Source organism: Cetorhinus maximus, chromosome 22 (assembly GCF_964194155.1).
Source record: "Cetorhinus maximus chromosome 22, sCetMax3.hap1.1, whole genome shotgun sequence".
NCBI lineage: Eukaryota > Metazoa > Chordata > Chondrichthyes > Lamniformes > Cetorhinidae > Cetorhinus > Cetorhinus maximus.
In genome coordinates, this window is record NC_135900.1 from 32,549,226 (window position 1) to 32,561,279 (window position 12,054).

The window sequence follows — 12,054 nt, forward strand, 5'->3', positions numbered from 1 at the left end:
AGAATTCCAAAGATCCACAACACTTTGAGTGAAGTAATTTCTCCTCATCTCAGTCCTAAATGATCGGCCCCTTATCCTGAGACTGTGGCCCCATGTTTTAGATTCCCCAACCAGCGGAAACAATCTCTCAGCGTCTACCCTATCTTAGAAACATGTACGTTTCAATGAGATCACCTCCCAATCTTCTAAACTTCAGAGAATATAGGTCCAATTTACTCAGTCTCTCATCACAGGTTAATCTCCTCCTCCCAGGGTCCAATCTGGTGAACGGTCATTGTACCGCCTGCAATGCAAGCATATTCTTCCTTAAATATGGAGACCAAAACTGCGCACAGTATTCCAGGTGTGATCTCACCCTGTATAACTGTAGCAAGACTTCTTTATTGCTGTGCTGCAATCCCCTTGCAATAAAGGCCAACATGTCATTTACCTTCCTAATTGCTTGCTGTACCCGCATGCTAACTTTGTGTCCTTTGGACGAACACACCCAAGTCTCTTTAAACATCAACACTTGCAAAATAGGCAACCTTTAAAAATATCCTGTTTTTCCACTTTTATGACCTTAGTGAATAACTTCACACTTCCCACATTGTACTCCATCTGCTATTTTTTTGCCCACTCACTTAACATGTCTATATCTCTTTGCAGCCCCTCTGTGTCCCCCCCCCAGTTTATCTTTCTGCCTAGCTTTATGTTTGTTATAGAGTTGATTTTCTTGTTGGAAACATTGAACTTTATTTGTAAGACAGCAGCAGCAGCTACATGTGTGCATCTAACACTATAACTAAAGAAGAACTGTCTCCTAGAGGTTCTCCATGCTGCTAACCATTGGTTTACATAGGTCATGCGATCTTACAACACAGGATTATTCTTAAAGCTACAGTCCTACACATTTATCAGAACTATAATTATTACATTCCTCCCCCTTTTACTTTTCTGTACATTTTGTATTTACAATGATATTTATCTCAGGACATTACAATATTTACACAGGTCATGAAATTACAAGTTCAGTCTTTCAGGGAGTTTTCTGATCCGTGTGGAATGTTGTAGCTCCACGACTTCCGATTCTTTGACAGGAACCAGATTCTCTGGAATCACATTACCCTCAGGTATCTCATTAGGCACAGGCAGTTCAGTGTCTTCCACTCTGACAGAGACATTGGGCATGTCTACCCTTGGTTAGCAACTTCAACAGGAGCCACAGGTTCAGCAATGGTTACAGGTAGAACATTATTTTGTTGGGATATCTCTCTTCTTCGTAAATGATCCACGTGCTTACGGGTGATCTGGGCCTCCACTTCCACATGGTACGACAATGATCTGGTCACAGAACTTACTTTACCCGGTAGCCACTTCAGTCCTCCGCTGAAATTCCTTACATACACTGCTTCTCCAATAGTAAATTGTCTCTCACGACTATGCAAACTATGAGTCGCTTTTTGGTTTCCTTGACTTTTCTCCACCTTTCGCTCTAAATTGGGAAGTATCAGGCTTAGCCTCGTTCGAAGATGGCACCTAATTCTGCAGGTGTTGCACCTGTCATAGTGTGGGGGGTTGTTCTGTAGTGAAATGGGAAATGAGCACGTTTAGATTCCATTGATTCATCTGTTAATTTTTCCATTCCAGCCTTAAATGTTTGTACTGCTTTTTCCACCAGTCCATTAGGTGATGGATGGTATGGTGCAGTCTTCACATGATTGATACCATTGATGCTGACAAATCTTTGAAATTCAGTGCTTGTAAATGCAGTACCATTATCTGAGACGATTACTTCTGGCAATCCATAGATAGTAAAGCTTTGGTGTAGTTTTGCTATAGCAGCGCTTGACGTTGGCAACTTAACCTCATAAACGCCTAACCACTTGGAATGAGCATCTATAATCAGTAGAAACTTGGGTCCATGAAAAGGACTGACGTAATCTAAGTGTAATCTCGCCCAGGATCTACCAGGCCACTCCCATGGGTGTAATGGGGCTGCCAGTGGCAACTTTTGTAGCTGTTGACATTGCACACAATAGTGTTTTACCACCTTTTCAATATCACTGTCCATTCCTGGCCACCAAAGGTAACTTTGCACTATTGTCTTCATTCATGAGATTCCTGGATGGGCACTGTGTACTAAAAGTGGTTCCCTTCCTTGTGAAGGAACTATTATTCATGCACCCCATAATAGAATACCATCTTGACTGCTCATTTTGTGTCCTTGGTTGAAAAATGGCTTTAATTCATCAGAGACTGGTTCCTGGGACCATCCATGTAACACTTGGTCTTTCACTCGAGACAGGACTGGATCACAATTCGTCCAGTTTCTTATCTGCCTGGCACAGACTGGTGAGGAATCCAGGAAATTATCACTAAAATGAACACTTGGGGAATTGGGACATGGTCATTATTCTCTTGCAAAGGAAGGTGACTTAGGGCATTGGCATTTGCTGTATGAATCCCTGGACTATGCAGAAAGTATTCATATACCACCAAAATTAGGGCCCATGTTTGAATGCGTGCAGAAGCTATGGGAGGGATAGCCTTTTCCTCGCTAGACAGATCCAAAACTGGTTTGTGGTCTGATACTATTGTGAAATATCACCCATGCATGTATTGGTGGAATTTCTTTTACACCAAAAATAATCAACAGACCTTCCTTTTCGATCTGAGAATATCCTTTCTCAGCTGTGGTAAGTGTCCTGGATACATAGCTTATTGGCCTGTCTGTACCACCACCCGCCCTGTGAGATAGTACCGCCTCCACTCCAAAGGGGAGTGCATCGCAGGTTAGCACCAATTCTTTTGTTGGGTCATAACTAGCAAATTTTAAGAGTGCAAGCGCTGTTTTACTTTCATGAGATCTTCTTCTTGGGGTGATTTCCAAACCCAACACTGGTTTTTCTTTAGCAGTGAGTGTAGAGGGGCTAGAATTGTTGATAGATTTGGTAGAAATCAGCCATAATAATTTACCATCCCTAAAAATTATTCAAGTTCAGAGACTTTCTTAGGTGCAGGTGCCTCTCTGATTGCTTAAACCTTCTCTTCAATAGGGTGTAACCCTTGGCCATCTACCCAGTGGCCCAAATAAATGGCTTCATTTGCCTGAAAAGTGCATCTTTTCTTCTTTAGGCACATTCCTGCTTCTAAAAATCATTTCAGGACTTCCTTTAGATTAGCCAAGTGTTCCTTTTCCATGAATCCAGTTATCAGTACATTGTCCAGGTAGACCACAACTTGAGGTAATCCTTGTAGCAAGCTCTCCATCGTCCTCTGGAAAATGGCACAGACCGAGGGAACACCGAAGGGCAGGCATGTGTACTGATATAACCCTTTGTGGGTGTCTATGGTTACGAATTCTCGGGATGCATTATCCAGCTCCAGTTGCTGATATGCATGTCTCATGTCAAGCTTTGTATACATTGTCCCTCCTGCTAGTTTGGCATAGAGGTCTTCAGTCTTGGGAATAGGGTACCTGTCCAGTTTGGCTGCTTTGTTGACCATTAGTTTATAGTTCCCACAGATCAGGGCGGTCTGATCCAGTTTTAGGACAGGAACTATGGGTGCTGACCACTCTGAGAATGGAACCACTTTTATAACGCCCAGCCTCTCTAGCCGGTTCAACTCAGCATCAACCTTCTGTCTCAGGGTGTATGGCACTAGTCTTGCTTTCAAGAAGTAAGGAGTTGCTTCTGGGTCTACGTAAATCTTGGCCTGTAGGCCTTGGATTTTTCCCAGTTCATCCTTGAAGACAGTGTCACTTTCTTTTTAAGCAGGTCTGGCAGTACTTCTGCTCACAACTGGAAGATTTCAGACCAGTTTCATTTAATCTCTTTCAACCAATCACAACCTAGAAGGCTTGGTCCTTCACCTTCTACCACCATCACTGGTAGTTGTGCTGTTTGGTGTCTATAATAAACATATACTCTAATGATACCTTTTACCTGGATTTCTTCACCTGTGTACATTTTCAAGTTCCAAATTTAATTGTGGCGCACCTTTATTTAAATATCGGAAAGTGTGTTCTCCTACTACAGTGGTAGAAGCACCAGTGCCTACTTCCATTTTTAAGGGCTTACCATTCACTTGCAATGTGACAGTAATTGGCTCTGTCTTCTCAACTTTCAGGTGAATAAGGAATAAATGTCAGAATTGGTTCTTTCTGGCTCTTCCACACCATATCCTTCATTGGACTTCGTCTGTTGCCTAGTAGCCTGTTTCAATCTCACTTTGCAATGTTTCAATATGCGTCCACTTTTGTGACAAAAATAACATTCCCCCTTTTTAAATTGCCAAACATTAGGAGCATGATTGTTTCTATGTCAATAAAAAATAGTTTTTGAATTTGCTCTAAGCTGTTTCTTCTAAATTTTTGGTTAGCGGGGGCTGTTTCCCGCTTGGCAGCAGAGCCCCAGCTTTTTGTGCCACTTTTGGCTGACCATTCCCACCCAACTAGGAAAATGACACCATTTTGTGCACCTTGAATCACTTGTGCATCCCTTACAGCGCTTTCCATCGCAAGCACTATTTCTAACGCTTTCTTAAAATCAAGATCCACTACAGTCAGCAATCTTTGCTGAATAGCATCCTCTTGCACGCCACAGGCCAAATGATCCCTGAGCATATCATTCAGGGTTTCACTAAAATCACAATATTCCATTAGTTGTTTTAATTCCACCACGTAGGTAGCAATGGTTTCCCCCAGGGCTCTATTCTGTGAATTGAAGCTGAATCTCACCATTGTGACTGAGGGCTTGGGTTAAAAATGTTGCTTAATGAGGTCTACTAATTCACTGAAGGTCTTCGAATCTGGGACACTGGGGGCTGTCAAGATTTGAATTAATTTGTAGGTTTTGCTCCCACAAATACTCAGGAGAATCGCTCCCCTCTTTTCCTCCCCCATGCTTTCACTGGCTTGAAAATAGAATGCAAGACGTTCTATATATTGAGACCAGTCATCTGTGGCTGCTTCAAAGGGACCAATTCTGACAAACTGTGGCATTTTGGATGAGTACATCTTCCTTTCTTTTTAATTATCTTAGATACTCACAATCGCTGGGTGAAGAACAGCACCGGCTCTGATCCCATCCCAACTCTAATAAATTTTGTCAAATAGGATTTCCCTTTTGTAAACTATGTTGACTTGTTCTAATCATACTATGCTTGTCTAAATGCATTGTTAAGGCTTCCTTAATAATAGATTCCAGCAGTTTCCCAATGACTGATGTTAGGCTAACTGGCCTGTAGCTCTATGTTTTCTCTCTAGTTCCGCTCTTGAAAAGCAGTGTTGCATTCATCAACTTCTGATCTGATGGGACCATTCCCGAATCTAAGGCATTTTGGAAAATCATAGCTAGCACATCCACCATCTCTGCAGCTATCTCTTTTAGAACCCTAGGGTGTAGGTCATCAGGTCCTGGGGATTTGTTGGATTTTAGTTCCTTAAGTTTCTACAACACTTTTTCTCTGCTGATGTTAATTGCCTTAATTTTCTCACTCTTTTTAGGTTACTGTCTATTCCTGGTATGCAACTTGAGCCTACTGTGAAGACAGACAAAATTATTTGTTCAATGCCTCTGCCATTTCCTTATTTCCCATGATAATTTCTCCTGTCTCCGTTTCTCAGGGACCAATGCTTACTTTAGCTGCCCTCTTCCATTTTATATACTGATAAAAGCTCTTACAACCTGTTCTTATATTTCTGCCTTGTTTATTCACATATTCTATTTTTCCCCTTTTAATCAGTATTTTGGTGGAATTTGTGAGTGTTTCTAAAACACTCCCAATCCTCAGACTTGCTGCTGCTCTTTGCAATATTATATGCCTCTTCTTTTAATCTAATATTATCCTTAACTTCCTGAGTGAGCCACGATGGGTCTTTCATGCTAAGTTTTTATTTTTCAATGGAATGCATTTTTGTTGAACATTTTGAATTGTTTCTTAAAATGTTTCCCACTGTTTAATTACTGCCATATTTTATAGTGTTTTTACCCAATCAATCTTAGCCAGTTCTCCCCTCATACCTATCTAATTAGCTTTGTTTAAGTTTAAGATTCTTGTTTGTGATTGCAGTATGTCACTTTTAAACTTAACATAAAATTTAATAGTATTATGATCACTATTTCCCAGTAGACCTTTCACTATGGAATTATTAATTAATCCTGCCTCATTAGACAGTACTAGATCTAAGATAACTTTATCCCTAGTCAGTTCCATAATGTATTGTCCCAGGAAAGTGTCATGAAAACATTCTACAAACTCATATCCTAGAACCCTCCTGCCAATTTGATTGAGTTTATATGAAGATTAAAGTCTCCCACAATTATTATAATGCCTTTGTTACAAGCTGCAATAATTTTTGTTTAATGTTCTGTCCTATGATATAACTACTGTTAGGGGGCCTGTAAACCACTCCCATCAGCATTTTCATACTCTTACTATTCCTAATTTCTACCCATTCTGATTCCACTTCATGATTCTACTTAAGGATCTGAGGCCAGATCCTTTCTCACTAATATCCTTATGCCCTTACTATCAGGGCTATCCCTCCTCCAAAGACAGCATTTTCTGTTTTTATTTCAGATTTCCAGCACCTGCACTACATTTCTTTTGCACCACTACATAATGCAATCTTACATGATAGTACCATTATCATAGGAACAGCACTGAGGTTTTCAGTCTGTAACAGCCCATGGTCCCTGAACTCTTTGACGGTTCCCAGAAAATGGAAGACCTGGGTTACTCTTTGCAATGAGAAATATCACATCATAGCCAAGTCCAGATACAATGAGATCATTGTGATCACCTGAGGTACTATTGAGATCATAAAGTCAGAAGTGGGGATGTTCACTGATGATTACACAATGTTCAGCACCATTCGCGATTCTTCAGATACTGAAACAGTCCATGTCCAAATGCAGAAAAACCTTGACAATATCCAGGCTTGGGCTGATAAGTGGCAAGTAACATTTGTGCCACACAAGTGCCAGGCAATGACCATCTCCAACAAGTGAGAATATAACCATTGCCCCTTGAAATTCAATGGCATTACCATTGCTGAATCCCCCACTATCAACATCCTGGGGGTTACCACTGACCAAAACTGAAATGGACTAGCCATATAAATACTATGACTAGAAGAGCAGGTCAGAGGCTAGGAATACTGCAACGAGTAACTCTTGACTCCCCAAAGCCTGTCCACCGTCTACAAGGCACAAGTCAGCAGTGTGATGGAATACTCTCCACATGCCTGGATGAGCGCAGCTCCAACAACGCGCAAGAAGCTGGACACCATCCAGAAGAAAGCAGCTCGCTTGATTGGCACCCCTTGCACAAACGTTCACTTCCTTCACCACTGATGCACAGTACTAGTACCAGACGCACTGCAGGGACTCACCAAGCCTCCTTTGGCAGCACCTTCCAAACCCACGACCACTACATCTAGAAGGACAAGAGCAGCAGACACATTGGAACACCACCACCTGGAAGTTCCCCTCCAAGCACTCACCATCCCGACTTGGAAATATATCCCTGTCCCTTCACTGTTGCTGGGTCAAAATCCTGGAACTCCCTCCTGAACAGCACTGTGGGTGTACCTACACCACATGGACTGCAGAGGTTCAGGAAGGCAGCTCACCACCACCTTCTCAAGGACAATTAGGGATGGGCAATAATTGCTGGCCTAGCCAGTGATGCCCACATCCCATGAATGAATTTTAAAAAAGTTCGCTATGTAAGGGCTTCAGTTGGCCTCTGGGCAGAAGGGTGGTCTGCCACCTCCCCTGCCGCTGGTAAAATGCACAGGAAAGCATTGGGCACACCAGATCTGTTAAGCCACCCAGTTTTTTGGAGTCTTCCATCTCCCAGCCCACTACCTGAAGCCTCATAAAATCCCAGCTTTTGTTGTCAACAGCTATGCCTGGTCATGGAAACTTCTGCTATTGGTCAACTTTGGTTTACTATGTGAACATGCAGACATTGCAGCCCCAAGAATGTTTGGTGTATTTCCTCCAATCAGACAATGCTTTCATCTTTCAGCCTTCCCTCACCAAAGATTTGTCTTTCCACAGGCCTACTGAATGCTGTCCATGCATTGGTGTTATTTACAATACATATATTCTTTACATTCTACAATTGTTCTCCATCGAGTACTTCTAGGAGGTGCATTTGTCCTAATGAGTGAATTGTTGTGATCTGGAATGCACTTCCTGAAAGGGTGTGAGAAAAGATTCAAAAGTAACTTTCAAAAAGATATTGGATAAATACTTGAAGAGGAAGAGAAAACCTGAAGAGCTATGGGGTGGGGGGTGGGGGGGAGGGAGAGCAGGGGAATTGGGCTAATTGGATAGTTCCTTGAAAGAGCTGACAAAGGCATGTTGAAAAGAATGGCCTCCTTCTGTTCTGTATCAATCTCCAATTTTATAAAGGCATAGGTTTTCTCTGCAGTGAAGAGAGGTAAAGACAAAGGCAGCTGACGTGAAGATGGATGAAGCCAGCACTGAGAATGGAATCGGTGCAGGTGAGAAAAAATCAACTCAGGATCAAGTACTGTAGCACTCCGAGGTTACAAACCTTTGGGCTTAGTCTGTGGTGGTACTGTGGGAGGTTGATGGCATTACCGACAAGCCTTCATTCCAACTTTCAGTTTTACTAAGATTAAATTCAAATCATCTATCTCTAAAGGTCAGACATATGATTGGAGCAAATAGAAACTGCTTTGGAATCGAAGGAGGTGGTGAGGTATAGTTGGGTGTCATCGGTATATAAGTGGAAATTGACCAGCTGTTATTACTGAGTGGTAGCATAGAGATGACAAAGAGCAGGATATTACAGTTTGGTTCTTCATTAAACAGTACAGTACTCATTCTAGGTTTGCAGTCTCACCAAAGGAAAGACCTTGAGAATAAACCATGAGAATAAACAAATAATTCAGCTTTTCACAATGGTAAATTCTTGTAAATGTAGGGTCACTTTTTATTGATTTTTATATGGAATTACATCACAGAAACATGTCATTTGGTCCAACAGGTCTATGCTAGTGTTTATGGCTCACATGACCCTCCTCCAACATTATTTCCACCAACATATGCTTCCATTCCTTTCTCCCACATGTATTTATCTTGCATCCTCTTAAATGCATCTACACTATTCACCTCAACCTCTCCCATGTGGTAGTGATTTATAGATTCTTACCATTCCCTGAGTTTCCATGTTTCAAGAATCATAGAAGTTTCTCTTGAATTTCTGACCAGGTTTATTAATGACTATCTTATATTTATGATCCCTAGATTGGTTTCCACTACAAGTGAAAACGTCTTATCTACGTCTACCCTGTCAACCCCCTTGCTAATTTTAAAGACTTCTATCAAGTCACCTCTTACTCTCCTCTTTTCTGGAGAAAAGACCCCGAACCTGTGCAGCCTTTTCTTGACAATTGTATCCTCTGTGTTCCGGTAACAGCCTTATTAATCTCCTTTGCACTTTTTCCAGTGCTTCTATATCATTTCTCTGTTATGAAGAGAAGAACTGACCACAGATTTTATGTTCTTGGAGTTTAATCAGGAAAATCAGAATTAATAGGTATTTAAAAGAAAGTTTAATTTTGAACCATTTTGATTCAAACCAGACCTTTTGAGGCCGTACCTTAGCAGTTCTGTAAATGCCATTGTTCTTCAGAACTTGTTTTTATAATTTTTGAAATATGCGTACTTTATTCTTGTATGATAAACCTGAGATTGTGACTTGTATTGCTGAACATAATAAAATTGTTAAATCATAGAAAATACATTTGTATAGTATTTTTCATTGGACATCATAAAAATTACTTTGAAACGTGATATTTTTATATTTTGATACAAAGGCTTTGCCTGGTTCTGAAAGTAAAAGAAGAAAATCATTATCCATTTAATCTCATAAATCCAGAAGGGCATCCATTAATAGTCCTGTAAAAAAAATATCTGTATATAGTTTAAAAATAACACTTCAGCTCTGATGTAGTTTTGTAGCAAGAATACAAACTGTGCCTCCTGGGGCTTTTTAACAAGGTGAAAGCAACCCTCTCTTCAAATCTAATGAGCAAATTGAAAAAGCATAATGCGATATTTTTGTTTACAGTGGGATTGTGCCCTTACCATTTCAGAGTCAGTACTGATGAAAGTCTGCCCTTCTGTATGTAAATACGAGCAACACAATGAGCTATAGAAAAAAAAAGCAATAAAAATGACTGGAGCATGTTTTGGAAGAGGAAGAACAAACAGTGTATTATCCATAGAGACCCTGGAGGAAAATATGGCAGAAGACAGTTGAATAAATAGTTGCGACTTAATAACAGGCAGAGTAGTACTGAATTCTCAACAACAAGACTATGCAGAATTTCTGTTGTGATCAAATTGGGGGAAAGTGACGTCTTTCCAAATCAGTAGCTCTCCGAAGTAATTGACACACTGTGTAACGGAAGAATGGTCCTATCTGCACCAATTAGATCTTTTAGCATTCATTGTCAGTTTATAAAGTCTTCTGCTTGGCTCCGGGAGTAGCACTCTTCTGAAGATTGGCTGCAGAAAGAAAATTCTGGAAACGACTGTGAAATTGTAGTCTTCACAAACTACAAGTGAACGACATACTCTTCTGTGATCCACAATGCCACACATATCAGAATATGCATATTGCAAGGTGAGAATCAGATTCATTATGATGAACGGTGTAGCCTTTGCGGTTGCTTGTAGCAGTAAGATGAGAAATTCAAATATTTAGTACTTTATTGCGCTGACCGAAGTACACATGTCCCCCTATGTTCCCAATGGCACAATCGACTTCTGAGGAGAACCTGAAGATGTTTTGTTTGTTTATTTTGTGTGTGTGTCTGTATATAATAAGACTAAGTGCAATTACAGCTGACCTCAATTTAATTTATTTATAACTGAATTCAGTTATTATTAAAGTATTTTGCTAAGAGATAAATTACTCAAAGTTTCAGGACATTATTTCTTTGTGAAATTAGAGGCGATATCTTTGCCATATTTAAAAGGTAGCTAGATTAATGGATTCAATAGATTTTATTACTTCAAAAATGTCAGAAGTTTAAATATCCTTTATAATAAATTCTACAAATAGATCAACAATCTCAAAAATTTAACTTGTGTCACAGATTCTGAAATATGTAGACAACGTCTAGTTACACTGGGGTGGAAGATTTCCTCTGGTGCTGCACAGCAAACCCCATGCTTTTTGAACAGGTTTAGATTTTTGTTACACATAGTGCACATGGAAATCCTTTATCTTATTAAGGGGGATTTAAAAAATATTATTCTGTTTCAATCTCTTTCTGCAGGGTTGTGAAGAGAATAACCTTTCAGAAAAGTATGGTTAGTTTGGACTCTAGGGAACCTTGGTATAAAATTGTATAAGATTACGAAAGCAATAACTGAATAGCTTATTGTCAGTTTAACGAGTGAAAGTTAAAACCTTCAGATAAAATTAAGCTTATTGAGTCATTTTTTAAAAAGGCATCTTGCATGAATCTCTTTATGCACCACAAAGTTAATAAATGTCATGAGGGATCATTCGGATGATAATATTTTCTGACACATGCAAGGTCATGGAAATCTTTGTTTTGTTGTGTACTAAATGCAGCTTGGAACTTCTTATAGAACAAAGCAAAAGCAGAATGTATGATTCCTGTAACATAACCGCAATCAAATGATTGATATTACCATTTTCCTTTTTCTACTATTTCAGTTTTATAAGGTCATAAAATCATAAGAAATGGGGGAGTATGCCATTTAGCCCATTGAACCTGTTCCAGCATTCAATAAGACCACGGCTGATCCGATTGTGTCTTTAACGCCACTTTCCTGCCTGTCCCACATAACACTTAACACCTTTGTTGATCAAAAATCTGTCTAACTCAGCCTGGAATATATTCAATGATTCAGTCTCCACTGTTCTCTGTGGAAGTGAATTCCAAAGACTAATAATGGCTCTCTATAATTGCACAGGCACAGCAACAGCAAAAGTAAAGACTTTGGAGTAGTTGAAAGTTTGCAGTTTCTGTTAGGTGCAATAACCTAG

At 40.0% G+C, this 12,054-nt stretch overlaps 1 protein-coding gene across 9 annotated transcripts in view; it reads left to right on the forward strand.

Moving 5' to 3' along the window:
* Positions 1-12,054, forward strand: part of tfec (transcription factor EC) — a 145,274-nt gene that overhangs the window by 87,930 nt on the left and 45,290 nt on the right. For 4 of the 9 annotated variants that reach the window (XM_078568048.1, XM_078568050.1, XM_078568051.1 and 1 more), the window contains exon 1: positions 10,547-10,656. The exons of the other annotated variants lie outside the window; for them this stretch is intronic. In XM_078568048.1, the coding sequence (XP_078424174.1) occupies positions 10,624-10,656 (33 nt within the window). In that variant the 5' untranslated portion in view covers positions 10,547-10,623. Of the gene's footprint in view, positions 1-10,546; positions 10,657-12,054 lie in introns of those variants that run through there. 9 annotated transcript variants of the gene reach the window in all.